Source organism: Bos indicus x Bos taurus, chromosome 1, assembly GCF_003369695.1.
Source record: "Bos indicus x Bos taurus breed Angus x Brahman F1 hybrid chromosome 1, Bos_hybrid_MaternalHap_v2.0, whole genome shotgun sequence".
Taxonomy (NCBI): Eukaryota; Metazoa; Chordata; class Mammalia; order Artiodactyla; family Bovidae; genus Bos; species Bos indicus x Bos taurus.
This window is the reverse complement of record NC_040076.1, coordinates 129,047,068-129,074,305: the sequence shown is the minus strand read 5'-3', so window position 1 is coordinate 129,074,305 and position 27,238 is coordinate 129,047,068. Positions and strand designations below refer to the sequence as shown.

The following is a 27,238-nucleotide window of genomic DNA, read 5'->3' as shown; positions in this document are numbered from 1 at the left end:
TTGTGAGATCCTCATTACTGAGGAGTGAGGAGATGCCTTCCCAGGACCCCACGAATGATCCACCTTAAATCCATCCCTGTTAACTACTCTGCTGTTTCAGGTGCACTATTCCACTTGTGTACCGCTCAGAGTAACGAACCTAATGTTCTGGAAGCACCAGAGGCCTTGGAGGAGCTGACCTCTTGCTATTTAGCATCCACTCATCTGGACCCCTGGGGTTGTGGAGGGAGTAACTCTACATAATGACTAGAGCTAGGAGAGCCCTTACACATTCCAGGTCCTGTTCTAAGCAATCTGTTTGTATTAACTTACTTAATCCTCACAGTGACCCATCCCAGTGGAGAAGATGTTATTTTTATCTTCTCCATTTTATGGAGGAGGAAAACAAGGACAGAGAGTCAAATGATCTGCCTATGGTGACCCCGGTAAGAAGTGGCGCAATAGGACCTGAACTCAGGTTACCTCGCAGAGCTTCGTGACCTCTCTGCCAGCGTGCTGGTCTGCCTGGAGCTGTAGGGCAAAGGGCTGACCTGAACCAAGAGCAGCTGGTACTGCAGACCTGCAGAGGCTTTTAGAGGTAGTTCCACTCAGGCTCTTCCAGGGAAAGAACAAACTGGAAGGCATATGCTTCTTAAAATAGAATCTTGAAGACATAGATGTGCTATCCAAAGGAATGAATCTCAAATAGGCAATGTCCAAGAATTAATAGGGGCTGCTGTGTTGGTCAGAGAATGTTTCCAGGTAAAACAACCCCACACAGAAACTAACAACAAACAAACAAGGCTAAACTAAACTAAAAACTAGACAATAACAAAAGCTTCATAGAAAACCACCATGTAGCCAATCACTTACGCTTATGAATAAAACTGACAGTTCTAGAAATAAATGGGAATAGACTAAAGGGTTTCAAAGAAGAGGAGTGATTTTTGATTTTGGTTTAATGCCAGCTTTCAAGGAAGGAAGACTGTGTCTGTTACTGTTACACACTCCTGTTTAAAACTCATATAGATGTCTTTTTTTTTTAATGCTCAAAATTCTCCAAGACAGGCTTCAGCAATACGTGAACCATGAACTTCCAGATGTTCAAGCTGGTTTTAGAAAAGGCAGAGGAACCAGAGATCAAATTGCCAACATCTGCTGGATCATCGAAAAAGCAAGAGAGTTCCAGAAAAACATCTATTTCTGCTTTATTGACTATGCCAAAGCCTTTGACTGTGTGGATCACAATAAACTGTGGAAAATTCTGAAAGAGATGGGAATACCAGACCACCTGACCTGCCCCTTGAGGAACCTATATGCAGGTCAGGAAGCAATAGTTAGAAGTGGACATGGGACAACAGATTGGTTCCAAATAGGAAAAGGAGTACGTCAAGGCTGTATATTGTCACCCTGATTATTTAACTTCTATGCAGAGTACATCATGAGAAACGCTGGGCTGGAAGAAGCACAAGCTGGAATCAAGATTGCTGGGAGAAATATCAATAACCGCAGATATGCAGATGACACCACCCTTATGGCAGAAAGTGAAGAAGAACTAAAGAGCCTCTTGATGAAAGTGAAAGTGGAGAGTGAAAACGTTGGCTTAAAGCTCAACATTCAGAAAACTAAGATCATGGCATTCAGTCCCATCACTTCATGGCAAATAGATGAGGAAACATTGGAAACCTGTGGCTGATTTTATGTTTTGGGGCTCCAAAATTACTGCAGATGGTGATTGCAGCCATGAAATTAAAATATGCTTACTCCTTGGAAGGAAAGTTATGACCAACCTAGACAGCATATTAAAAACCAGAGACATTACTTTACCAACAAAGGTCCATCTAGTCAAGGTTATGGTTTTTCCAGTAGTCAAGTATGAATGTGAGAGTTGGACTGTGAAGAAAGCTGAATGCCGAAGAATTGATGCTTTTGAACTGTGGTGTTGGAGAAGACTCTTGAGAGTCCCTTGGACTGCAAGGAGATCCAACCAGTCCATCCTAAAGGAAATCAGTCCTGGGTGTTCATTGGAAGGACTGATGTTGAAGCTGAAACTCCAATACTTTGGCCACTTGATGCGAAAAGCTGACTCGTTTGAAAAGACCCTGATGCTGGTAAAGATTGAGGGTGGGAAGAGAAGGGGTCGACAGAGGATGAGATGGTTGGATGGCATCACTGACTGAATGGACATGAGTTTGGGTGAACTCCGGGAGTTGGTGATGGACAGGGAGGCCTGGTGTGCTGTGGTTCATGAGGTTGCAAAGAGTCGGACAAGACTGAGCGACTGAACTGAACTGAACTGAAAGAGAAAAAGATTTATTCAGGGAGGAAACACACTCCATAGACATAGTGTGGACCATCTCAGAAGTGGGAGAGGCCCAGATATCTTAATAGGCTCTGTCAGGACCAGGGGGGTCCCCATGGCTGCTCCCCAGTGCTGGCAGAGAACCCTTCATGGCGAGCATGGAGTGCATGCTCAGCAGGCCCTCCTCAAACCATCACTTCTTCTTGAACACTTGACGGCATACCTGGTCGCCGCACGTCAGCTCCTGCAACACCAAAAAGCAGGTGAGCGACTAACAAGCGAGGCCTTTCTTCCACCCACCCCCAGCCCTCTGGGTGTCTGAGTCGGAGAGGAGGGGAGCTGGAATAAAGAGAACAGTTAGTCATTCCAGGCAAAGAGCATTTCAGAGACCAAATCAGCTGGCGTGCCCTGCAGGTAGCAGTAATTTGATTTTGACACTTGAATTGAGCTTGAACAGCTATAAAAATGAAAAATGCAAAGAAATTACCCTCTTGGGCGGGATTTCTCCTACTCTCATCATTAAAGCAACATTGCTTAATTTACAAAAGGCAGCAAAGCCACGGTGAAGGGAAGGATCTGAAAGGGGAGTGTTTGGAAGGCCTGGTGAGGGGTTTTCTGGCCTCTGGTAGGTTGGGCTGTAGAGGGACTCCTCCAGGCCTGCCTGGGTAAAATAGATGCTGCCTTTCATCTGGACAGAGGGAGTCCCCACGCCTTACCCACATCTCATGACCCTTTGAGGGGAGAGGAAAAACACAAGTGTGGGACAACTACAAAAATCTTTCCAGTTGACAATGAATCCATTGTCTTAGCCACAGGGACCACCAGGGTTTGTACTACAATTAAAAAAATCTATCATCCAAACCAGAGCATGTAGGGAAAACCATCGATGGAAAACATGGTGACTCCCTCCCATTCATCACTGGTTGACATTGCCTCTGAAATAAAGATCTCAGGTGAGGCAAGACTGGCTCTGAAGGACACCCTGTGACCTGAATACTGACGCTGGAGGCAGGTATCTGCCTGACTCTACAGGTGAATGAATGAACGAGTGAAGAGCCATCCACTGAATGAGTCATTCAGTTAACAAATGAGTGACTGAATGCATGAAGGAGTGAAAGATTTTTCACTCTTTGAATGTTGGATGCATCAATTTTAAAGACTGAAGTGTGAAAAATTAAGCTATCTAGACAGGCGTAATTTATTTAAGGAAATCAGCAATCGTTCCAACTGCTCTGTTCTGGTGCCAAATTAACATAAAATATTTTGGGATCAGGTGGATGTACCTTAGGATGGGAGGGGAGTGCCTGTCGTCTACAGGCAGTTCCCAGGCCCAGCGGCCCGCAGTACAACTTGTCCCCACGACATCCCACCCCTATGGTGACCCCGCTCCTCCGAGGCTCACATCACTGAGGCCTGGTCTCAGCCTCCTCCAGGGCCTCTTAATTCTGTGCCTCACATTTCTCCCTAGCTGGTCTTTAACAGACTCTCTACATTTCTCCTTGGATTTCAGCTTCCTAACTCAGCATTTTGAACTTTCCTTTTAATTGCAGCCATTCACAGAAATAGCCATATAGAGTTCCTCCTGGAGTCCCCTGAGCCAGAAAGGAATGACTTTCTAACTGTATGACCACACTTGTTTGGCTGGTGCTTAGGGGAGGAGGGAGGGCCATTTTTCTTGTCAAAGTGCATGGCGAGGTGAACCAGCAGTTGACAAAAGCACAGTAGAGGGGAGCTAGGTGGACCCTGAGACTTACCAGATACAGCTTGTCCCCCTCAACCCACTGCTTCCAGCCTCGGTTCTCCTTTTCCCCCTTCTGCACGCACACAAGGGCATCACCTTCCCAGACGACCAGAGTCTGCAATGAGAGGTTTCCAGGCAAAATCAAACACATGGTCTTGATGGGGACTGAACGCAAGTAACCCGCAGCTGTAGACCCTGCAGCCACTCTCGGGTGCCTGTTTGGCTCCAGGGCAGAGCCCTCAAGCCACAGCCATGCCAGCATCACCCTCCCTACCCCGCCCCAGACTCCTTTCCACACACACTCTTCATTCCAGCCAGACCGGCTAATCATGGCTAGTTCTGTTCTCTTGGAAAGATTTCTATTCTTCCATTTTACCATGTGGTAAAGACAGTATTCTAGATCAGTGGGGGAAAATGATGATGAATTTAACTATGCTGCCATGTAAATTTTCTGGGAGGGAAAAATACCCCAGTGTCAACAGATACATAACAAACTGGGAAAAGTAGTTGTAACTCATATCAGACAAAGACCTGATTTCCTTATATGCAAAGTGAAAGTGAAAGTTGCTCAGTCATGTCTGACTCTTTGTGACCCTGTGGACTATACAGTCCATGGAATTCTCTAGGCCAGAATACTGGAGTGGGTAGCCTTTCCCTTCTCCAAGGGATCTTCCCACCCCAGGGATTGAACCCAGGTCTCCCGCATTGTGGGCAGATTCTTTACCAGCTGAGCCACAAGGGAAGCCCTCCTATAAATCAATGAGGCGAAGATCATTAATCTAATAGGAAATTCAACACAGGACACCAAACCAACAACTTATAAGGAGAAAAAAAAACACCCTAAGAGCCTATTATACAGAGTGAAGTAAGTCAGAAAGATTAAAATAAATATCATATGTTAACACACACACACACACACACACTCACACACACACACAGGAATCTGGGAAGATGGTGCTGATGAACCTATTTGGAGGGCAGCAGTGGAGACGGAGATGTAAAGAACAGACTTGTAGACATAGGAGGGGAAGGAGAGGGTGCGACAGACTGAGAGTAGCATGGAAACATACATCACCATGTGTAAAATAGATAATCAGTGGGAGTTTGGCTGTGTTTTGCAGGGAGCTCAAACCCGGTGATCTGTGACAACCGGAAGGGTTGAGATGGAGTGGGAAATGGGAGGGAGGTTCAGGAAAGAGGTGATATATGTTTACCTCTGGCTGATTCATGTTGATCTATGGTAGAAACCAACACAATATTGTAAAGCAATTGTCCTCCAATTAAAAATAAATAAATTTAAAGTACAGGCAAAAAAAACAAAACCAAAACCAAAACCACCCTAGCAGGTGGCTTTTAAACATAAAAAACATATTCAACCTCACTTACAATAAGAGAGATGCACATTTTAAGGTTGTTTGTTTTTCAGATACAATTCATCCTGTGGTCAAAGATCAAAGAGTCTAATAACACATTGAGTTGGAGGGGATGCTGAGAAACATGGGCCCTCATACAGGGCCAGTGGGTATATAAATCGGTATGAATCTTTTTGAGGGCAATTTTACATTACCTTTGGAAATATAACATTGATCTAGAAATTCTACTTCTGGGAATTCTCCCTGCAGGAAACACATTGGAGGACTGCCCATTGGAGGGCAAGAATAAAGGCAGGGAAACTCCCTAGTTAGCAGGGGGCTGCACGGATCACTCCAAAGTTAACCTTGTCATCCAGAACCAGGAGGTGGACTTTCCCTTGGTCTTGGGTTTTCTCCAGGCAGCCCTGCTGACCAATTAGCACAGAGAAGGTAGCAGAGATGCAGAGCTTGTGATGGACAACCTGGCTGAGTTGACCAGCGGGTTGGAGATGCCACAAAGGGCTCCAACCTCTTATTAAATTTATATATTTACAAAGTTCACATCCCGCCCCACTTCTCCTCCTTCTTTTCCCTCTTTACCGTCTTATTACTTGCCTAAGGACAATCTGTGCTATCCCTAAGTGGTCCTCCAAGCCACCCACCTCTGTGCCCACATTAGGCTTGCACATGAAGTGATGATATCATTCCCATCCAGGCAGTGGTGGTGTGTAGGTACTGCCATTCTTCAAGGATGACCCTGATGTGAGCTGGTTTTCTTCCAAGTATGTGCAAACCATATTATACCTCTATGAATGATATTATGCTAAGGACCAGACATTTATTTCCCCTCTATCTTGCAAACCCAGTTGGTGATAAACAAATCTGTGTGTTTATTTTAATTCACTGTCCTTGCAACTTCAGGTCTATCTTTTTTTTTGGTAGAAATCTGTTTTCTACAGATTGTTAAGTCTACCTATTTCTAAAATAATATTTGACCTTGACCAAATTAAATATTTTATGTACAATTTTATTTCTCCTTATTTGACTCCTCAGCCCATCATAGCATTGTTTGTTACAGCAAAGGCCTGGAAGCCTCATAAATCCCATCAGTGCGCGACTGGTTAAATATAGTGTGGTTCCTCCCTGTTCTGCAGTCCTTGGAAGGAGGAGGCAGTTCTATATTATGGAGAAGCACAATCTCCATAGTGTATAGTTTAAGTTAAAGAAGCAAGGAGGAAGGCCATGTACATGAAAGAAAGAGGGATTGGGGATGCATGCATATGTTTTGAATATGTTCTCTGCAAGGAGGCAAGAAAATCTTTAATAGTGGTTGTCCCTGGGGAAGGAACTGAGGGGCTGGGGGCCAGGATAGGAAGGAATTTCACTTTTTAGTGTTTAATTTTTTTTTAATGTGTATATATATTAATATTCCCCCAATTAATTTAGCGATAAAATTTTACATGTTTAATAAAGAAAATATATCTCTTCTTCCTTCAGGGCCATCCCAAGCCTCACATTTTTTAATGTCTTAGAGAAACTTAATTCATAGGTTGTTCTTTTTGTCCTTTTGGAAGGAATTTATTATCTGGAATATTCCAGAGATTCCTCCCAAATAGACAAGAAAGGACTCACATCTTCTGTTTGGGCAAGGACAGTGTCTTCTAGTCCCCCAGCCCATATTGTCTTACACACCAAGGACACCTAATGCATGTTGACTGAAGGAATGTCTGTCTCCAATAGACAATAAACTTCATAAAAGAAGAGGCCATGGCAGCTGTTCATTTCTTCAGCCCCAGACTCAGCATAGTCATCAGCATATAGGAGGTCCCTGAGAAGCACTGCTGAATAAGTCTGTGATTAAATGATTTTGTTGAAATGGAATCTTGAGGATAAATCCACATGGGGAAATAAATGAGCATGTGTATATGTTTTTCACTGATAGTTCTTGACAGTGTCTTAGTCATCCCGCCTTCTTGCTTTAGTTCTGGTATCACCGGAGTGTACACGGGTCCATTAACATGGACACTAGATGGTAATTGTCATCTACTTGTCTGTTACTTCAAGAGGCTGTGAGATTTTTGAGGGCAGGAAAGGGGGTCTGATTCATTATTTATCAATAGCTCCCAGGCCTCACAGGTAGTAGGGGCTTAACAAATTTGTGGAAGGAACAAAGGAGAAAAATGTTGGCGCATGAGGGCTTGTCCCAATGTCTTCTTTTAATAACTCATGTTAGGGAACAAGATTAACTAAAAGTTATTCTGACCCCAGAGTAAATTGGTTACTAATGAATTGTGGTAATACCTATAATACTGTAGCTACACTCCTACATGAAGCAAACAATCAGAAGGGAGAAGAAAATGGTTATAGGAACTAAAATGCCACCACTCAATTTGCTTTTAGTTGGTGTCCTTTATCCATGCATTGGAAGAGGCTTTAAAAAGAGATTCAATTGCCTTCACAGATCTTGAGTTTGAGGAGATGGATATAAGAGCGGAAAACCACTGGTTCTGGGCCATGCAGAAGAGGGAGAGTGGTGTTCCATGAAGATGAAGAGGATGACTTGTAGGAAATTAGAAAAGGCAGTTGGCCTCACACTGCAATTTCCCCATCACCGTGTCCAAAGTAAAGTCATTCAGTCATGTACGACTCTTTGGGAACCCATGGACTATAGGCTATGAGGCTCCTCTGTCCATGGAATTTTCCAGGCAACAGTACTGGAGTGGGTTGCCATTTCCTTCTCCAGGGGATCTTCCTGATCCAGGGATTGAACCTGGGTCTCCCACATTGCAGGCAGACACTTTACCATCTGAGCCACCAGGGAAGCCCACAAAGTTAACACCATTAAAAACAGCCCATGATAGCCAATGAATCTGCTTACCTGAATGTGTTTCTGCAGAAACACGTTTAGAAAAAGCTGGCAAAAGCCATGTTATGAGACTATAAGACACTGAAGTCATTAAGGCCCCTGAAAATGGCCACAAGAAAACAACAATAACAACAACCTTTTGTGGTAAATTAGATACAGGTATTGTGTCAATGTTAAAGAAAAAAATGTGTATATACTAGAAAGAGTAAGAACAAATGATAAAGCAAATGAGGCAAAATGTCAACAATTGGTCACTCTTGGTGAAGAGTGTACAGATAGTCTTGGTTATACTCTTGAAACTTCTCTGTAAATTTGAATCACTCCGAAATAAGTTTTATTTAAAGGAAAGTAACAGCTCTTTAAATTATGAGCAGTGAAGGACACTATTAGCATGTTAAAACCCTCCCCAGTACATCTGTTCTCTTCTAAGCGGCAGTTCTGCCTCCTGCCTCCCCAGGTAGGGCCCCTCCTGCAGAGTCGGTTTTCCCTGGGCTCTCATGGGTCCTCTCAAAATCATGACTCTAACCACCATCTTTATATCTGTTTTCTTTACCATTATTTTTTAATCGAGATATAATTCTGATAAGATAAAATTCAGCCTTTTATAGCATATGATTCAGTCATTTTTAGTATATTCACAGGGTTGTAAGGCCATCTCCACTAATTAAATCTAGAACATTTTCATCAACCCCAAAAGAAACCCAGTGCTATGCTATGCTAAGTCACTTCAGTCGTGTCTGACTCTATGCGACCCCATAGACAGCAGCCCACCAGGCTCCCCTGTCCCTGGGATTCTCCAGGCAAGAACACTGGAGTGGGTTGCCATTTCTTTCTCCAATGCATGAAAGTGAAAAGTGAAAGTGAAGTCGCTCAGTTGTGTCTGACTCTTAGTGACCCCATGGATTGCAGCCTAACAGGCTCCTCCGTCCATGAGATTTTCCAAGCAAGAGTACTGGAGTGGGGTGCCATTGCCTTCTCCAAAGAAACCCAATACCTGTTAGTAATGGCAACCATTAATGTCTCTACAGATTCACCTTTTCTAGACATGTCGTATAAATGATACAATATGTAGCCTTTTGGCTTTGTCTTCTCACTTAGCATAACAGTTTCCAAGTTTATCCATGTTATAGTACGTGTGAATGCACTTCATTCCTTTATATGGCTGCATGACATTCTGTGGCGTGAACATCAATTACTGCTTCTTAGTTTTGTTTTACTTTGGATAGCTTGTGTATTTTATTTTTTAAAACTTTTTGTTTTATATTAGAGTATAGCCAATTAACAGTGTTGTGATAGTTTCCAGTGGACAGCAGTGGGACTCAGCCATACCTATACATGTATCCATTCTCCCCAAAACTCCCTAGCTTGTGTATTTTTGATAGAGCTTTAAATTCTCAGAAATAAGTAAGTGTAGGAAGCTAGTAATGTATACAACCCACAGGAAGGAAGAAGGCGGTCCCTGAGTTCCTCAGAAAAGAGTCAAATGCATGATCAATGTGGTTTCATCACTCCTGTCCTTGGACATCACAGAACTGGGCCCTGCAGGGCCCTGAAGGGCCTCTGCTGCAACCCTACCCCCAGCCTCTTTCCTCCAAACTGCTGGACGAGATTTTCAGAGGGGCTCATGCAAATGACCAAGGAGTTAAGAAAGTGATGTCCTAGATCCTGGAGATTAAGAGGACGAGGAGTAGAGGAGCACTACACGCAAACGTGCACATGCATACAGAGCAATTTCTGCGTGCACTCGGGTGTGCTATCAAGCGTGAGCAATAGAAATTAATCAGAGACTTAGACTCACCCACTTTCTCCCCTCCCTCTTCAGCTAAAGGGTTGTAGTTAGGTTACAAGAAGAAGGTAGTGCTGAGGGCACCTGCTCTGTTGTATTTCTCATGGGAACAGCCCATGCTGGAGGCTGGGAAAACTGTCTGGGTACTTCTCAGCCCCTCCCCATTGTGTGTGTGTGTGTGTGTGTGTGTCTGTGTATGTGTGTGTGTGTTATGTATGTTTATCAGCCCTGGGTTTTTGCTGCAGGCAAAACATCAACCAGAAGTGAGAAAGGAGAATTATCTCTCTCTGCAGGGCTAAGAGCTGATCTGGGAGAGAGGATGGATGGCTCTCAGAGGGGACAGTGTGCGGAAGGGAGAGGCAGAAGGGTAGGCATAATCAGATGGAGTCCTTTAAGAGTCATGAAGGATCAAAAGGACATGATCTATTTCAGCAAAAGTGAGTTCTTCAACATCAAAGGTGATAAAAGAATGAGTCAGAGGACAGGCCTGCTTTTCAACAGCCCACACCCAAAACTGAGAAGTGAGGGGAAAATGAATCATTTAGAACTGATTAGGTTAGAACAGCAGAGGGATGCAAAAATCCTGAGACAAATCTTCCTATCAGTTCTGGTGTCTGATGATTTGGCCTTGCAGCTACACAGTTCAGAAAAGCCTTGAAGATCCAGCAAACCCTGGGGGAGTGATTCCACAAGGACTGAGCTTCGGGTCTCCTGCCAAGACTGCTCTGATGGAAACATTTCCAAAGTGCTTTCCATTTCCCACTTTTCTTCAGCAGGGGCATTAAACGCCATTCAACCCAGACTCAATGGCTGAGATGATCAATGTCTCAGGACAACTTGATTGAGAAATAAAATATTGCTTTTTTGGCTTTAGAGTCGTCCTCAGAGAATGATGACCTCTTTTCCTCCACATGCCAGGAGAGGAGCCAGAGCTCTGGGGGAAGAGTTGAGATCTGCAACTTTGAAGGAGCTCCTGGAAGCACCAGAAAGAGTGGGACTCTGGGGTGAGAGGTGCTTACAGGGAAAGGGGAAGCACAGGCTGGTGGGTCCTGCTTCCTTGTGACCCTCCAAGAGGCTGGCTCTCTGTGGAGGTGAGAGCATGGATAACTGGGCACAGGAGCCTTAGTCCAGCTCTCCTCAGCTTGGGAGTCAAGAGAGAGGTCCTGGTGGCCGCACTGGCAGAGAGGGAGTGGGTACCATGAGGCTTCAAGCTGCCCACTCCTGTATGAACTGCACGGGCTTGTGCTGGACTGTGCAATCTCAGGGCACTTGTATGATGCTAAGATTTGGGTGTGGGCACCCTTAAATTGGATTTCTCCTTATTTGTGTTTGTTGGGACTACCCACATGCAATTAGATTTGGAAAACCAAAGACGTTCACACTGATTGTGAGTGTGGACATGACTGAGATTGGATTTCTCCCCATTTGTGTTTGTTGGGACTACCCAGGTAATTGCATTTGGAAAACCAAAGACATTCACACTGAGCATGAGCGTGGACAGTACAAGAGTCAGTCACTGGGCTGTGATACCATGAGGTGACACAGGAGGAGAGAAGGACCTGCTGTTGGCCTCATGTTCCCCACCACCACCCCACTTCTCCCTGCTACTACCAATTTCTGCCTTATTCCTGAAGGCCCCTTGGGTGAGGGCCTGCCTCTTCTGCAGACTCCAGTTCTCAGGCTTGAAGATCACTTCCCACTCTGCGCTCAGTCGTCTGCTTGCCTTAGGTGCCTCCCTATATTCAAACAGTTTAAGCAGCTGGAAGTCTGCCTTCTGATGCACAGAGGGTTTCCTTGATTATGTCCTGCAAGTTAAGGTGAGGCTGAGACTGAAAATGCAAACTTGACAGAGATTTCTCTGAGTTACTAGGATTGGAGAAAGCCTGACTTCATCTAGTCTACTGATTTTTGGGTGTGGTTTGCATTGCAATTTTCTAAAAGATAAATAGATAAATCAGTTGGGATCATCGAAAATGGAGATATTTCATGTAAGAACATATGCATGCTCAACAGCTCCTGAAAAGAATAAAAACTCTAGCAACATGAGGGCTTCATCCTCTATGGCAATGCTTGGCTGCTGCTGAGGAGGGCTGCCCTGTGATGAAGCTATGCTGTTTATTTGGCACCATTATCATCCTTCCCTATGTCTCCCCCTGGCCCTCTTCCCTTTGCCTGCTAGGCCCATGTCAGTCTATGAGTCAGTCTCTTACTCTGGATACTTGAGAGGTCAGTATCCTTTAATCTCTCCTTGGCTTATAAGCTTTGTTCAGAGACCAGCCTGCTTCTTCCCACTAAACTTTCAATACTTGCTTATCCAGCATCATTGAGTCCATCCTGGTGCCACTCTCCTGATGCCTCCAGGTTGTTTCAGTCATTGTTCCCTTGTAAAGCCAAAACCCAGCCCCTGCACCAAGAGCACGCCAGTGAAACCTCTAGCCCGGTCAGTACCTTAACTTTCCGGTCGTCCAGGCCCTTTGTATGCTCTTCAAACTCCACCCCAACTGTGAAATCCACATTATAGTTACGGAATGTGCTCTTGGTTTGCGTCTTGAACTTATCGCCATCTTGCTCAATGATCTTCGTCTGAGTCAGATGGAGGGCGATCTTGCGGGTGGCAAAATCAATATCTGTTGGCACAAGGAGTTGTGGAGGTTATGAGGTGCTCAGCCAGACTCATTCATTTCTTTAACAAGGCCAAGGACTTAAGACCAGAGGTGCGGATCTCAGGCTGGCCACATTTCTTCGCTTAAGTGGGAAGCAAGAGCTGTATTGTATATGGCCAGTCCGGGCATCTCAGCCAACTGTCAGGAAACCCAGGGTCTCTGCACACCTACTTGGGAGCCCTGATGGGAACAGGAGGTAGCAGGCAGGGTTCACCCCTGAGCTGCAACTCCCCAGGGTGTGTGTGTGCACACGTATACACACACATACATACATATATACAACGTGGACACACCCCTCCCCCACAGGAGCTCCCTTCTATCTACTGACATATTGGTTTCCTCCCAAGAGTCTGCTGAACAGAAGTCTTTGTGGTTTAAAAAAGACTGTTTAAAAGCAACCAGTCTAGATCCTGGGTAAAGACAGAACTTCTGTTCATGCTCTCCAAAAGGAAGCATACATACAAACGTCCATTCTATAGCAGCTTTAGGAGGCTGTTGTGCCTTAGTCATGGCCCCCAGTGCAGCTTAAACATGCATCAGACACTTAACCAACACTTGCTCAGAGCTTTCTTTTGTTGTCTTTAAGGAAAAGATGAATAATTTTTTATCTTTTTATTACAAAAAATTCCAAACAAACCGAAGTAGAGGGGAGAGTACAAGGAACTCAGCACACTCACCATGCAGAGTTCACTACTGTCCAGTTTTTGTTGCAGCTACTCCATTTATACCTTTTCTTTGCCTTGATATTTTAAAGAAAATCTTATTCATTTCCTAGACACTATTTGTAAGCAAAAGGGAGCATGTCCTTTAATAGTGTATTTCATTTCCTAAGCTTTTCATTTTACAGCAAGAATCTAAGTGCTGATCCCACCTCCTGCTAACCTCTGTACATAAAATGGCACCCAAGCCAAAATGTTACTGGCCTGTGAAAATGATGTAGAAACAGAGGCTAATACCAGAACTGTTACATTCATATCCTTGTTACAAATGTTATTAAGTTTTCAGTCTCTAGCCAAATCATATTTGATATTTGACCTTAATGCCTGTGAATTTTCTTGCTTCCCTGGTGGCTCAGATGGTAAAGAAGCTGCCTGCAATGCAGGAGACCGGAGTTTGATCCCTGTAAGGAAGATCCCCTGGAGAAGGGAATAGCAACCCTCTTCAGTATTCTTGCCTGGAGAATCCTGGTGGAAAGAGGAGTCTGGTGGGCTATAGTCCATGGGGTTGCAAAGAGTCAGACTGCAAAGAGGTCAGGTTGCAAAGAGACATGACTGAGCAACAAACACACACGCTGTGAATTCTCCAGAATCTTTGGATGTCAATCTAAATCTTTAATTTTTTTTTTTTAGAGACAGTTTACCTAGATGATTTCAAAACACACTGAGATTGATTCTCTCATAACCCAAGGTAATAATGACTTCAAGAATAAGAACAGTTCAAATTCACTGAGTGCTGTTTCTTTGAGAATTCCAGTCCCATCTCTATGGTTGTAGGTGATTAAACTTCACATTGTGTACTATCTGCTGGGGGATAAACACTATTGTGCCCAAGAGTGAGACCAGTAGTTATCAACACTTCATGGAGTAACTTTCAGTTTAGAGAATGAACAGCTCCAGTGGTTGCATCCCGACTCTTTCTGCTATCCTTCCCCGTATAGCAGCGATTCACTTCCCTGAAGTGAAGCATCACTTCACTCACCTTCTTCTCCCATTTCCTTTCTGACCCGTTTCTTTCTGAATCCCTCTTTGGTCACTACCGCTTTCTCTTTCACAAAGGACCAAGAAGAGGTCCAAGCTGGATGCCTGGACCACAGTAGAATCCAGGAAGGATCTCAACTGCATGGTCTTTGGGGTCCTAAATAATATAAAGTCAGCTTTTATCATAAGGGGCTTCCCTGGTGGCTCAGATGGTAAAGAATTCGCCTGCAATGCAGGAGACTTGGGTTTGATTCCTGGGTTGGGAAGACCCCCTGGAGAAGGGAATGGCTACTTGCTCCAGTATTCTTGCCTGGAGAATCCCATGGATGAGTCTGGTGGGCTACAACCATGGGTTTGCAAAGAGTCAGACACGACTGAGCAACAAACACTTTAATCATAAGGGAATAATTTCAAGTTATGTTAGGCAACCCAGAAGGTAAAAGGATTACATACCATAAATTGAAGAGACCAAAAGGTTCAAGTTGCCCTAAGCTGGTACATGAATGCCAGCTCCTTGCTCAACTACTGTTCATTATTAATACTATTTGTTGAGAACTTGCCACATATAAGAATTCACTGATGGGACCCAAAACTGACTGCCCATCTGCATCACCTGGGAAGATGTAAAAAGTATAGATTTCTGAGCCTCATCTCAGACCCTGAACCTCTGGACAATTTTAGACCTTAGATTTCCTTAGGGGGCTGCTTTTTGGGGAAAGACTTCAATTGTTTAAGAAATTTGAAAGCTGCTGTTTAAGCATGAGGTAGGGAAAGTCAAGGCTGGGCCCGAGAACAGGCTCCTCATGCATAGGTATTATGCAGAAGGCAAGCCATCTCCTTGTTCTGCACGTAATGAGGCCATGATGGAGGAATGGCACCCAAGACAAAAACTTTGTAGCATCTGAGCAAGGGACTCTGACATGAAAACCGTGGAGCAGGCTCAATAAAAATGTACAGACTGCAGATGATTGGATGAAAGACAAATCAGCCATGGCAGCCTCCTCATTCTTGTGATGGAGAGGATTTCTTCACCCAACACAGGTGCAGAGAGGATGTCAAGTCGTCCTCTAATAACCCTGGCCACATTGTAATATCATCATAATATGATTAGCATTGCGGTTTTGACCCCACCCACATGCCTGTGGGTTTCGAGTAGGTGCTGTGGGAAAGATTCAAAATGGAGCCTGGTGGAAGTCCAAATAAGGAATTACAGATGATACAATCATAGGAGAGAGAAAGGGGAGTCACTCCCACCTAAGCCTGGGAAGATTAAGCCCATATTCACAAACTAAGCTACCCCTATTCACACCCCTCCATGTAAGAACACCTGTGCTCTTCTTCTTCGAGGATCCAACTTCAGCTTCTGCCCTAAATAAACTGCTTCTTTGTACACTCTTCCACACATACTGTGCTTCTAAGAAACTCTGTGCTTGCTTTATAATCTTGGTCTCTTTGTTGAATTCTTTCCTCAAAGGGCAGAAATCTCTCATGGCATCTCACTCGCAAATGTCTCTGATGACATGGAGGCCCAGAGACGTTAAGTGACTTGTCTAAGGTTACACAGTTGAGAAGCAATCAGAAGGGTTTGACAATTGGATGGATGTGTGGAAGATCAAGTTGGGAGGTTAAAACAGAGGTTCTGGGCTTAGGGAACCAAGGTAGAACCAGACAAATTGGAGAAAAAATTTTACGGGGGCACTTAGGAGCTAAGTTTTAGCTAAGGTGACTCTGGGGGCCATGCTGTGTGAGAACCTTCGGGGTGATAGTTAAGACATGCCTTGGAATCAACCAGGAATGGTGCCCCATGGTAGAACCTCCCCTGGGAAACTTCACTCACTCCATTCTCTCAGGAAACCCACAGATGAATATCAATTCTATATTATATCCATTTTACTAATGAGGAACCTGGCTTACAGAGGCTGTGCCACTTGCCTTGGGTTATATAGTGAGGAAGCAATAGAGGTGGTAATAGAACCTGTAATTGATGGCCTGTCTCCAGGGCCAGCTCTGTGCTCCACAAGCTCTGGGCTGGCCCATCGCATCACATCAGACCACTCCAATTTGTGCACTTCCAGTAACTACCCAAGATACTAAGAACTTCTGATTCTACATTTCCCCTGGAGCCACAGGGCTTCTTGATCCAACTGTGTGAGCCCTCCCTGTTTGGAGCAGCTGATGTTCCCCAGAGTTCATGTGAACTGTCCCCACCACTCATCAATTGCTTACTAGGCCTATGACTCTACAGGAATTCAGAACTGGAGGAAATACACTCCAACCTTGAATGTTTTCTGATAGCTTCAGCCTTGTGACTTACAAAATGGTACCTGGGCACTTTCAAGCCATACAGCCTGGGTGTTTGGGGGGAAGGTATATAGGCCCCGGGTTTGGGGGGAGATAAATGCCCTCTCTGCCACTGTGAAGCCCCTGGGCATCTTGACCAGCATTCACAGAGCCCAGGGTGCCCCATGGTGTTTGCCATGGGTTCAGTCCATAAAAGACTAGTGGTCAAAATTATTTTCAAATGGGAACTCATGATCAACTAAGTTTGAGAAACGAGGAATTAAAGCCGAGACAGTCTGGCTGTTTTCTATGCTGAAAAACTTTATGGAGCCTTTAATCTGGAAAAGATCCTTTGTAGCTCCAACAGCAGGGTACAAGATGTAGCCTCTCCCAACTTTGCGTGTGTGCTAAGTCGTTCAGTTGTGTCTGACTCTGTTCAACCCTATGGACTGTAGCCTGCAAGGCTCCTCTGTCCATGGGATTCTCCAGGCAAGAATACTGGAGTGGGTTGCTGTGCTGTCTTCCAGGGGAACTTCCTGACCCAGAGATCGAACCTGCTTCTCTTACATCTCCAGCATGGGCAGGTAGGTTCTTTACCACTAGCACCACCTGGGAAGCCCTTTCCCAACCTTACGTGGCTGTAGAACCCTCCATGGTGGGCTTTCCAGCTGGTCAGGGTTTCACAGAACATAATACAGGAAGGGCTGACAAAACCCCTCCTGAGGCCTTTATCTCTGTCTCCTGGTCCCTGCAATTGTGAAAATATCCCCTGTTCAATTTTTTTCCCTTTAAGGCAACAGTTGCTTTGTTTGGAATGGAGGAACAGGACCAAGTGGTCAAATATTTCTGATTTAAAAATGAATCCTTCCTTAAAATTGCAAAAAGCTGAAAAAGAATGTCTTCCACCTTACAGTCGGTATAAACATGTGCTTATGCTAGGCAGAGCCTAATATCATCCTCCGACTCTTGTTTCTCTCCTTCTGCCCCAGAAATACAGCCTAATGAGCCAAGTGATGTCTGGGGGTCTAACTTCAGCCACATCCCTGGTCACTAGGGTCCAGATCTGGAAGCAGCACAGAGCAGCGGCTGTAAGTGGAGTTATTTACAAACTGCATCAGGCTATTTTGAGTATTAAATGTGATGGTGTAGGAGAGTTTCTGCCTGGGATCCAGTGGCTATGGTAATGGCTCCTTAAGTGTAGCTGCTGGCATCATTGAAATCAGCCCCCTGATTGCAGAGGCTGGTTTCCTCAGAGTCCTTTGCATTTTTCCAGATACTCCCTGTACCTCTGCTCCCTCTGCTCCCCTCTCAACCCAGCCTCACCTGCTCCAGCACGTCCTACCCTTTCTTGCCTCCTTCCTCACCTGCTTTCCAGGCCCAGAATTTTAGCTCCCAGGAGGCACTACCTGATATTCTCCTCTTTTTCATGGGGTTCGTTGTTCTTTTCTCCAAAGTCTCATCTCAATGAGGACAAGGACAATGTTGGCTTTTTGCTCTGTGTCCCCATAGAACCAGACCCAGGGCTGGGCACACAGTGGGAGCTCAAGAGATACTTATGGATTTGTTAATGTGGGCACTGTGGTCTAGGACCAGGGTTCTCCAAGTGAGGCCCCTGGGCCCGCAAGCAAGTACATGAGAACCTTTTAGAAATGTATATTCTGGGATCCACCCTAAACCTACAGTAGAGGGTTGGGCCCTTCTTGTTTTTACAAGCCTTGCAAGTAATTCTGCACATGTACACGTTTAGAATCCCTGGTATAAAAGAGTGAGGGTGAGATCTGGGCAAAGATCCTGTCTCTGATCTTCCAGCTGTGTGACCTCAGAGAAGTCACTTTCCTGTCCTGAGTCTGTTTCTCATAGTAAAGTGGGGAAAGAAAGCTCATTTCATAGCATTATTTATGTAAGGATTCCCTTAGAATGATAAGTAAGTGCTTTACCCAGTGCCAAGGAGCTGGTGGGTATTTGATGCAATTGGCCCCCACTCTTTGGTCTTTTCTGTTCTGGCCAAACAGTGGTCAGGGAGGCCTGCTGTTCTAATGGTTAGAATTCCAGGCTTTCACTGCCAGGGCCCGTGTTCAATCCCTTACCAGGGAACTGAGGTCCTGCAAGCCACACAACATGGCCAAAGATAAATAAAAATATTTTCTTAATGCTTAAAAAACAAAACAGTGGCCAGATCAGCATTCAGATCCTATTTATGCATCTCCACAGCCATCTGTCACTCCACACAGCCCAAGGATCCTGGGTTCTGGAGGAACAGTCAGAATGCTGACTAATCTAAGCTCTCCCTCCCTCATACAGCCCCGGCTTGCCACAAGGGCATTTAATCCAGCCTGACCAGACCTTCGTTTGCATGGACTGGTTTCCTCACTCCATAGTTTGGCCAAAGGGTAGAAACTTGAGTTCCTGCTCTAGCCCTCTGTGCTGAGTGAGGTCCAGGCTATGCTAAACCCTGCTGGAGTCATAGGTAGGAGATGAGGAAATAAAACCACGGATCATGTGTTAACCAGATGAAACAGAGGGGAGGGTGTCATACAAAACCACAGCTGACTCCTGAATGACACAGGTTGGAACTGTGCAGGTCCACTGATATATGGATTTTTTTCAATAGTAGCTACAGAACTACACCATCTGTGGTTGGTTAAATCTGCAGATGCAAAACCACGGACACGGAGGAACTACATACAAAGGGAGGGCCAGCTCTATGTTCTGTGCACAGTTTTGACTGCGTGAAGAGTCAGGACCCTTAACATGCCCCCACTGCGCCCCCCACCACCCTGCCCCCATTGTTCAAGGGTCAGCTGTACTAAGGAAGAATTGGGAATTACAGAGCAATTTAGAAATCTAAATGTAAGTGGTCTTCAGAGAGCAAGTCTATTTTTACTCCACAGATATGGAAATCAAAGCTCAGAGAATTTAAGTGACCAGTTCAGAGGTACCCAGCTAGGAAACGCTCCTGCCTCTTTGCCTACAAGTACATTCTGTTTATCATTTACAACTAAGGCTCCCCAAACAGAAATTATTGCTTGTCCCTGGTAGTTCAGAGAGGTAGAGCGCACCTAAAAATGTCTATTGCCAAGAGAGCGGGTTTGTCCTGGAAATCCCAGCCCCAGTCAGTCTTTCTGACCAGAGCCAGGGAATCTTATTAGGGGCTCTATGCAAATTGAATCAAGCATCGTTTCTTCTCTGGATTGAAAAATATCTTGGTCTCTTGGCTACCCTTTACCACGTGCACTGGCTAGTTAATCATGTCACCTCTGCTCCACCCCAGGGAAGGGAGCCGAACGTTCTCTTGCTGGATTCTCGATATTTCTAATCAAAAGGCAAGGTTTAACTGCTGCTGTAGAATACACAAGCACACACACACACAGATTACAAAAACACTTCCTCTTTGTACTTTGCAGGGAAAATTATTTTCCTGATACGGTATTTTAACACCAGGGTTATCAAATATATTTGATCTGCTTTTCTGGATTAAAGGTATCTCTGAGCTTGATTTATAGCCAGGTGAAATGAATTTCTATCTCAGAGGAAAAGGTCCAAAGGCAAGCTATTTCTGAATAGTATATATGGCTTGTAGCTGCTGCAAAAGAAAAAAAAAAACCCACGGAAGTGACTTTATTAAAGCATACTTTTCATAACTGCATTTTGAACAATGCAAGCCATAAAGTTGAAATATGAGTATGCTACTCAACATTAAAAATGCTTTGTAATGTGCTTGTGGAAAAAGCTAAAGTTGTAGGCTAAAAGGGCAGGCGAGCTTTGTAAATTAAAGAGCAGAGATGCACACGGATTCATCACATGAAATCTGAGACCCATTCCAAGTGCAGCTTCCGTGGACTTCAAACCTCGACTCTTAATTCACAAGTCATCAGCACTCAGGCAGTTATGAGAAGCAGAGTGAAAGAGCAATCTTCTCCATCTTTCCATGCCATTTCCTCCTCTGGATAATCCATTAAGAGAGGAACTGTCCTTGCCCTCTCCTGCCTCCTCCTCTCTCACCCTCATGGACTTCTCCAAATATATTCGAAGCCTTCCCTAGGCAGCAGAGGCAGGCTGGAGACCCTGAGGTGTCTCCATGCCCCCTTGTACTTTTCATCTCTATGCAAATTGAATCAAACACTCCTTCTTCTCCAGGTTGAAAAAATGGCTTGGTGCCCCACCCAAAGTCTGGTCCCCACCATTGGGATGGAGGTCAGGGAGATGGGGCTGCCAGTACACACCAGGGAAGACCCATAGAAAGGGACCAAACTTATCTTCACCTGGGTTTTTCCCACAGCACTGTCCCTGTGTGAAAATGCAATCAAGTAAAGATTTTCGCAAGTGTCTAACTTCATTGATTTGTGAGCACCAGCAGCAATTTAATGTCGTGAAACTAACTCTTTGTTAGGTCATCAGACATTCATTCACATATTCACTTGTTCATTCATTTCTACCCAGGGACTCTGAATTATTCTCTTGCAGTGTTTCTGCAGGGTCTCTGCAGTGTTCTGAATGTTTCTCCTGCCTTCTTTGGAGGTCCTCATCCTGACGAACCTTGCTCACTCTGAAGCTCCCTCTCCCATAACTCCATATTAGTACCCTCACATGGGAGAAGGAAATGGCAACCCACTCCAGCGTTCTTGCCTAGAGAATCCCGTGGACAGAGGAGCCTGGTGGGCTGCTGTCCATAGGGTCGCAAAGAGCTGGACACAACTGAAGGGACTTAGCATACATGCATGCATTGGAGAAAGGAATGGCAACCCACTCCAGTGTTCTCGCCTGGAGAATCCCAGGGACGGGGGAGCCTGGTGGGCTGCCGTCTATGAGGTCACACAGAGTGGGACACGACTGAAGCGACGCAGCAGCAGCCGCAACTAGGACTTGTGCAGTGGCCACTGCTCTTTTAAATCTGTGCATGAAAATTTCAATGAAAAGATGCTCTTCATAGAAGATGATTCTCACTTTTTTGTGTGAATTAAGGGGATTGTATTTTTCCTGATGTGTACAATGTTTGGAATAAAAATTTCCCCAAAGATTCTAAGTTCAAAGTTAACTGGGTATTTTCAGAACAGATGCCTTCCATTATACATTCCTATTTTCCTGATTAAAGTTACATGGTGGTGTTTTATTTTCTAGGCTCATTCTTGCCTCTTCTCCCCTTAGTCACCAAATCTAGTCTGTTTCCTGCTATGGACAACCCCCCGGCGGCCCTCCTTGGCACCGCTCTGGCATCTTCCCAGGGCCACTGTAACCGCTTCTTCAGTTCTCTGATCATCTCTGCTGTTTACACCTGTTTACACCCTGGCTGTTGGGGCATTCATGGTCTCTCTCTCTCTCCTCTCTATAGTTCTTCCCAGGATTCTCTTCTTGCATGATGTCCTTGGGTGACGTCCACCTGTGGTGACACACCACTTTATGATCAAGCCCTGGTGCCTTTTTGACTCTTCTTGCCCCACTGCCTTGGTAACATGACTCCTGCTTCCCTTGTCCACAAACATCCTTATCAACCCAAACTTGGCATGTGCCCACAGGGCCAGAGCTAACTCCATCTCTGTGTGGAACACTCCTCTCCTTCCTTCAAAACTCCATCCAGAAGTACTTAGAAAGACTTCATGCATGCCTGCTCAGTCAGTCAGTCACGTCCAACTCTTTGTGACCCTATGGACTGTAGCCCACTGGGCTCCTCTGTCCATGGGACTTTCCAGGCAAGAATACTGGGGTAGGTTGCCATTTCCTCCTCCAGGGGAACTTCCCGACCTGGGGATTGAATCCAAGTCTCCTGTATCTCTAGCATTGCAGGCTGATTCTTTACCACTGAGTCACTAGGGAAGTCCAAAGAATAAGCATCTACAATTTTAGCTAATTGGGTTTTAAAAAAATTATTATTATTTTATTTGGCTGTGCTGGGTCTTAATTGCAGCATGTTGGATCCAGTTCCCTGACCAGAGATCAGAGTCAGGCCCCCTGCATTGGAATCACAGAGTGTTAGCCACTGGACCACCAGGGAAGTCCCAGGAAGCCTTCAATGACCCGTCTATTGTAGGTCTCCCACCACCACCCCCAACCACACACACTTAAAAAAAAAAAAAAAAAAACTATGTAAATTTCAGATGTACAACATCATAATTCAACATCTGTGTAGGCTGTAGAGTGATTCTCACCACAAGCCTGGTTACCGCCCATCAGCACACAGCTCACACACTTCCGGCCACCATTGTTCTATCGTCACTATAGTCCTTTCAGGCCCAAGGGACAGAATCACCTGCTGTCCCATCTGTGGCAGATTATACTTTCTTAAATAGCTGCAACACTACGTCTCATCCTACTGGATGTTCTTACAATGTGATTTTGACATTTTGAGAGGCGGGGTCTATGTACCTTTCCTTTGAATATAGGTGGACTCAGGACTGCTTCAACCAATAGAATACAACAGAAGTGATGCTATGTGACTTCTGGGTTTGGGTCATAAAAGGTCATTCAGCTGCTGCCTCCTCTCTCTTTGCACACAGCCAGGGTGATGTGAGGAAACCCAGGCCATGAGGGACACCACAGGTAGACACCCACAGCCCTGGCTGAGGTCTCAGGGGCTGGCCAGCACTGAATGCTAGACACAGGAACGAGGAAGCCTTTGAGATGGCCCCAGCCACTGTCCTGCTACAATGGAGTGAGAGCCTCCTAGCAAGACCTCTCTAGATGAACCCAGTCAGCTCCCACATCTAAGAGAGGCAATAATAAAATTGCTGTGTAAGAAAATGAAGCCTCTACGTTTTGGGGGCGATTTAATCACACTATAATAGAAAACAGGAATGCAACTTGTACATGGCTATAGCTTGACTGGCTGCACCATTTTGCGCTCTTTGAGAATAGAGACTGGGCCTGGGCCTGCCTCAGATGGCACAGTCCCTGGCTTCCACGGCAACATCTAAAGCTTTGGTAGAGAAGCTGAATGATCCCCCTTGTACGTGCAGTTCTGACTTCACTCTTCTGGAGCAGAGTGAATGGACTCTCCCCTGCTGTTCTGTCACAGCACTGGGAATCTCTGACCCCCTGATCCAAGTTGAAGGAGAACCTCAGGACGTGACAGATTCCTCAGGGAAGAGGAGTTCACTGGCTGCTCTCCTTACTGTCAAGAAAGAATCTAGGGCCTTAAGGAACACCAGAAAACAAGGTACCATTGACCCTTGGCACTCACTCTCTGAACAGCTAATGATCTGGCTAATTTGGGGCAAGCCCAAAGGTTGCCCTGACATGTCACTGCTGAGGCTGGCAGCTAGGTCATGTGGGGAAGCCAGATATGGAGTGAGTTGCCAGCTGGGAACAAAGCCAGTTTGTCCCCCACCCCCCTCCCCCTGCTAAAGAAGAGTACTTCCTTCCTCCGGAACTAGCTTCCAGGTTCACAGAGAAAGCCGACTCCTTGGTGCTAGGGACTAAGGTCTAAGAAAGTGAAGGCTCTTTGGAATTATACTTAGTGATATTTCTGCTTCTGGGGACTTGGGAGGATCTCCACATATGTTCTTCCCAAATGCCATGGGCCTCATGCTCCAAGGGGCAAGAAAGTCAGGCTTCAGCTTGTCAATATTGGGGCAGTAACGTTTGTCTTGCGGGGTGGATGTGGAGGGAACTGTATGGATCTGCTGGGTTTCTGTTAGCAGATTCAATTGAAGGGTGGTGAGTGGGTCGGGGAGCCCCGCACAGCTGCTTCTGGCTGAGCCCTTGAGACCTGTCTCCAGTCACCGCCAGCGCCTGTCTGGCCCACTTGTGTCCCCACGGGCAGACGAGTGGGGTCAGGTGTTCTCTCTTGGAGTCGGAAGGTGACTCTGGCAGCAGCGTTTCTGCACAGAGTCATGGGTTCGAGCTGGGGCACATTCCTAGGACACCGTAGGAACACTGAGGCAGCTGGGCACGCCAAGGCACCCCACATCCGCATTCTGGGGTTAGCTACTACCATTCCCTATGGCGTTAGTCTCCACCCGGAACTGTGAGCCCACCTCTCAGCACTGCAGAGACTGGCACGAAGAGGCCAACCCACTGGCTCGCTAGAGTGAAATCAACATAGTAAGATGTTGAATGGAAAGTCGTGACTGCAGCTCTAAGAGATAAGAGGTGTCCAGTGCCAAGGAGAACCAGAAAGGCCACTCCCTCCAAAACCTCCTGCAACAAGACATCCACACATCACATTCACAATCCAAACACCCCTCCTCCATCAGGAGGCTGTAAGTTGAGGTGAAAGAGTCCAGTGGAAGGCTGCTTTAGAAGAGGATTGTTTGAAAGAGCTGACAGGGTGCCCTGCTTTCTGGCACCCCCCAGAGGGGTCAGGGGATGGTAACAGGACTGCATGTCTTTTACCTCCAGCCTAGAAAGAGGGGCTCCAGGGGCCCACCCTGTACAGAAGAAAACTAAACTGAGACTTGATTTTGTGCCTAAAGTCGCCACAGGACTTTTTATTATTTAAGAATAAGCAGCAAAGGACACAAAATTGCCTTTTGATTATATTCCCTGAGTTGGGCTTGTGCAGTTTTACTGCAGAAAGCTTGAACCCACCAAATAGCTCTTGTTAAAGTACTTTCAGTCATTCCAAATAACAAGCACATCCAACATCATCTGGAGAGACAGGCAAGGCTGCTATCTCTATTTGGTGGATGAAGAGACTGGGTCAGAAAGGTTAAAAAATTGGTCAGAGAGAAAGCCTCAGCTGACCTTTTGGTTTGGTTTCCTCCTCTGTATGGTGTTGTTCAGAATCCTAGTCCTGAGCTGAGCTCCAGAGCATTTACCCACATGTTAGAGGCAGGATTCCATTTTCTATCCTCACTCAGTATTAAAAGCAGAGGCAACAGGGTTAGGGCTCTGGTAGGAGGATTTTTTACCTCCTCCCTCCTCTCCCAAGTATATTGGTAACACTCTGTGCGTGAGTGCAGGCTGGATTGCTTCTGCTGAATCTGACTCTTTGCAACCCTTATGGATGGTAGCCTCCTAGGCTCCTTTCCCTATGGGATTCTCCAAGCAAGAATACTAGAGTGGGTTGCCACGCCCTCCCCCAGGGGATCTTCCTGACCCAGGGATCGAACCCACATCTCTTATGCCTCTTGCATTGGTAGCTGGGTTCTTTACCACTAGCACCAGCTGGGAAGCCCAACACTGTAGCCAGGAGGAAAAAAATCCATTCGGTGTTGGAAACATGTCTAAAGTCCATGAAAAAATTCCAGTCTCTGAAAATTGCACAACATGTCACATGAGCTCTCCTTATTCATTGCCACGGTGGAAGTGTCATCAAGGTAGAAGTGAATTGCACAGAAAAACCTATGATTCCCATTCTTGATGAGACAGTCTATCATCATATCCAAATTATTGGGCCTTGAACTCCAGTTGCAGCCGTTTTTCTCCTACTTGGTATAGAGAAGTTCCAGTTGGGAACTCTCTATGTGGAGAGATCTAAAGCTAGAAAAGGTGATCCAGAAGCCATCACAGGAACAAGAACAGGCAAGCTTCCTTGTCTGGGGCCTGGCCTACAGTGTGTGCTAAGTCACTTTCAGTCTTGTCTGACTCTTTGAGACCCCTTGGACTGTAGGCCGCCAGGCTCCTCTGTCCATGGGATTCTCCAGGCAAGAATACTGGAGTGGGTTACCATTTCCTTCTCCAGGGGATCTTCCCAACCCAGGGATTGAACCTGCATCTCTTGTGTCTGCTGCTTCGGCGGGAGGATTCTTTACCACTAGCACCACCTCGGGCCTATAGTAGCTGCCCCCAAAAGTGAACTCCTCTCCATGGGCCCAGCTCCTCTGGTTTCATGTTTTTTCTGCCTGCCCCAGAAGAGATCCCACAAGAGATTAACTCAGTACACAGGCTGGTGGAGCCCCTGGGCTGGCATCTAGTTCAGAAGTCAGGTGAGCTTCTGATTGTTTGATCTATGTGACGAAAGCCCTTCCTAGCCTTCTGTGGGCCTGACTTTTCCTCGGCTGAGAGATTTGTTAGCCACTCTTTTTTTGCTTCTCCACTGCAAGACTAACAAAGGAGCAATGCAGGGCTCATCTGTGTATAATATCAGATCCAGCTGGTGGCGATCACAAGGCAAGGAGACCTGCTGTGTTTTCCTCTCAAGTCTGGCTTTCCTCATGTGTGCATACATGTGCCTTTGTGTGCATGTGTGTGTGTGTGTGTGTGTGTGTGTATGTGCATTCTTCATTCAGTGAATCTTTTCTGTGTGCCAAGAACCTTCTAGACATAGCCTCATTTATTATCGTTCCCAGCTTGCCAACAAGGAATCTGAGCCTCAGCAAATGAGTATGGCCTGCCTAATACTATACAGCTGGTAAGAAGTGGGGAGCAAGACTTGCACACAGGTCTGGGGAACTCCACAGTGGCACTGTCAGAGGGGTCAGATCACAGTCCTTACAAAGCTGCCCTCTGTCTCCCCTTTTCACCTCCCCTCTCTCCCACCTTACCCAGGGCCTTCATGTAGCCTTCAAAGTTATCATTACTCTCCATCTCCCAGGTTCCATTCTGGTCCCTTGTCATGGTGGTGGCCTCTGGTTACCGTGGGTATGTGCTGGATGGCAAGGAGCAAGCTGCAGGAAGAACATGTTAGAATGAGCT

The 27,238-nt window shown here is 45.7% G+C and overlaps 1 protein-coding gene and 1 non-coding gene across 2 annotated transcripts; one reads left to right on the top strand and one right to left on the bottom strand.

Moving 5' to 3' along the window:
* Positions 1-2,271: 2,271 nt before the first annotated feature.
* RBP2 (retinol binding protein 2) lies at positions 2,272-27,238 on the bottom strand. Its single transcript, XM_027552563.1, has 4 exons — positions 27,088-27,238; positions 12,475-12,653; positions 4,036-4,137; positions 2,272-2,525 (listed from the first exon to the last, which is right to left on the bottom strand). Exons 1-4 carry the CDS (start codon positions 27,158-27,160, stop codon positions 2,475-2,477), a joined length of 405 nt encoding a protein of 134 aa, XP_027408364.1. The 5' UTR covers positions 27,161-27,238; the 3' UTR covers positions 2,272-2,474.
* LOC113899652 lies at positions 8,229-8,357 on the top strand. Its single transcript, XR_003512951.1, has one exon. It is a non-coding gene; the product is annotated as a small nucleolar RNA SNORA33 (small nucleolar RNA).

What these genes read in the sequence shown, in the direction of transcription:
- RBP2 (XM_027552563.1), bottom strand. Translation starts at nt 27,160, where the DNA reads ATGACAAGGGACCAGAATGGAACCTGGGAGATGGAGAGTAATGATAAC. An exon ending in TGGACGACCGGAAAGTTAAG is followed by an intron (nt 4,138 to 12,474) that starts GTACTGACCGGG and finishes CTCTCATTGCAG; the next exon opens with ACTCTGGTCGTCTGGGAAGG. An exon ending in AGGGGGACAAGCTGTATCTG is followed by an intron (nt 2,526 to 4,035) that starts GTAAGTCTCAGG and finishes TTGGTGTTGCAG; the next exon opens with GAGCTGACGTGCGGCGACCA.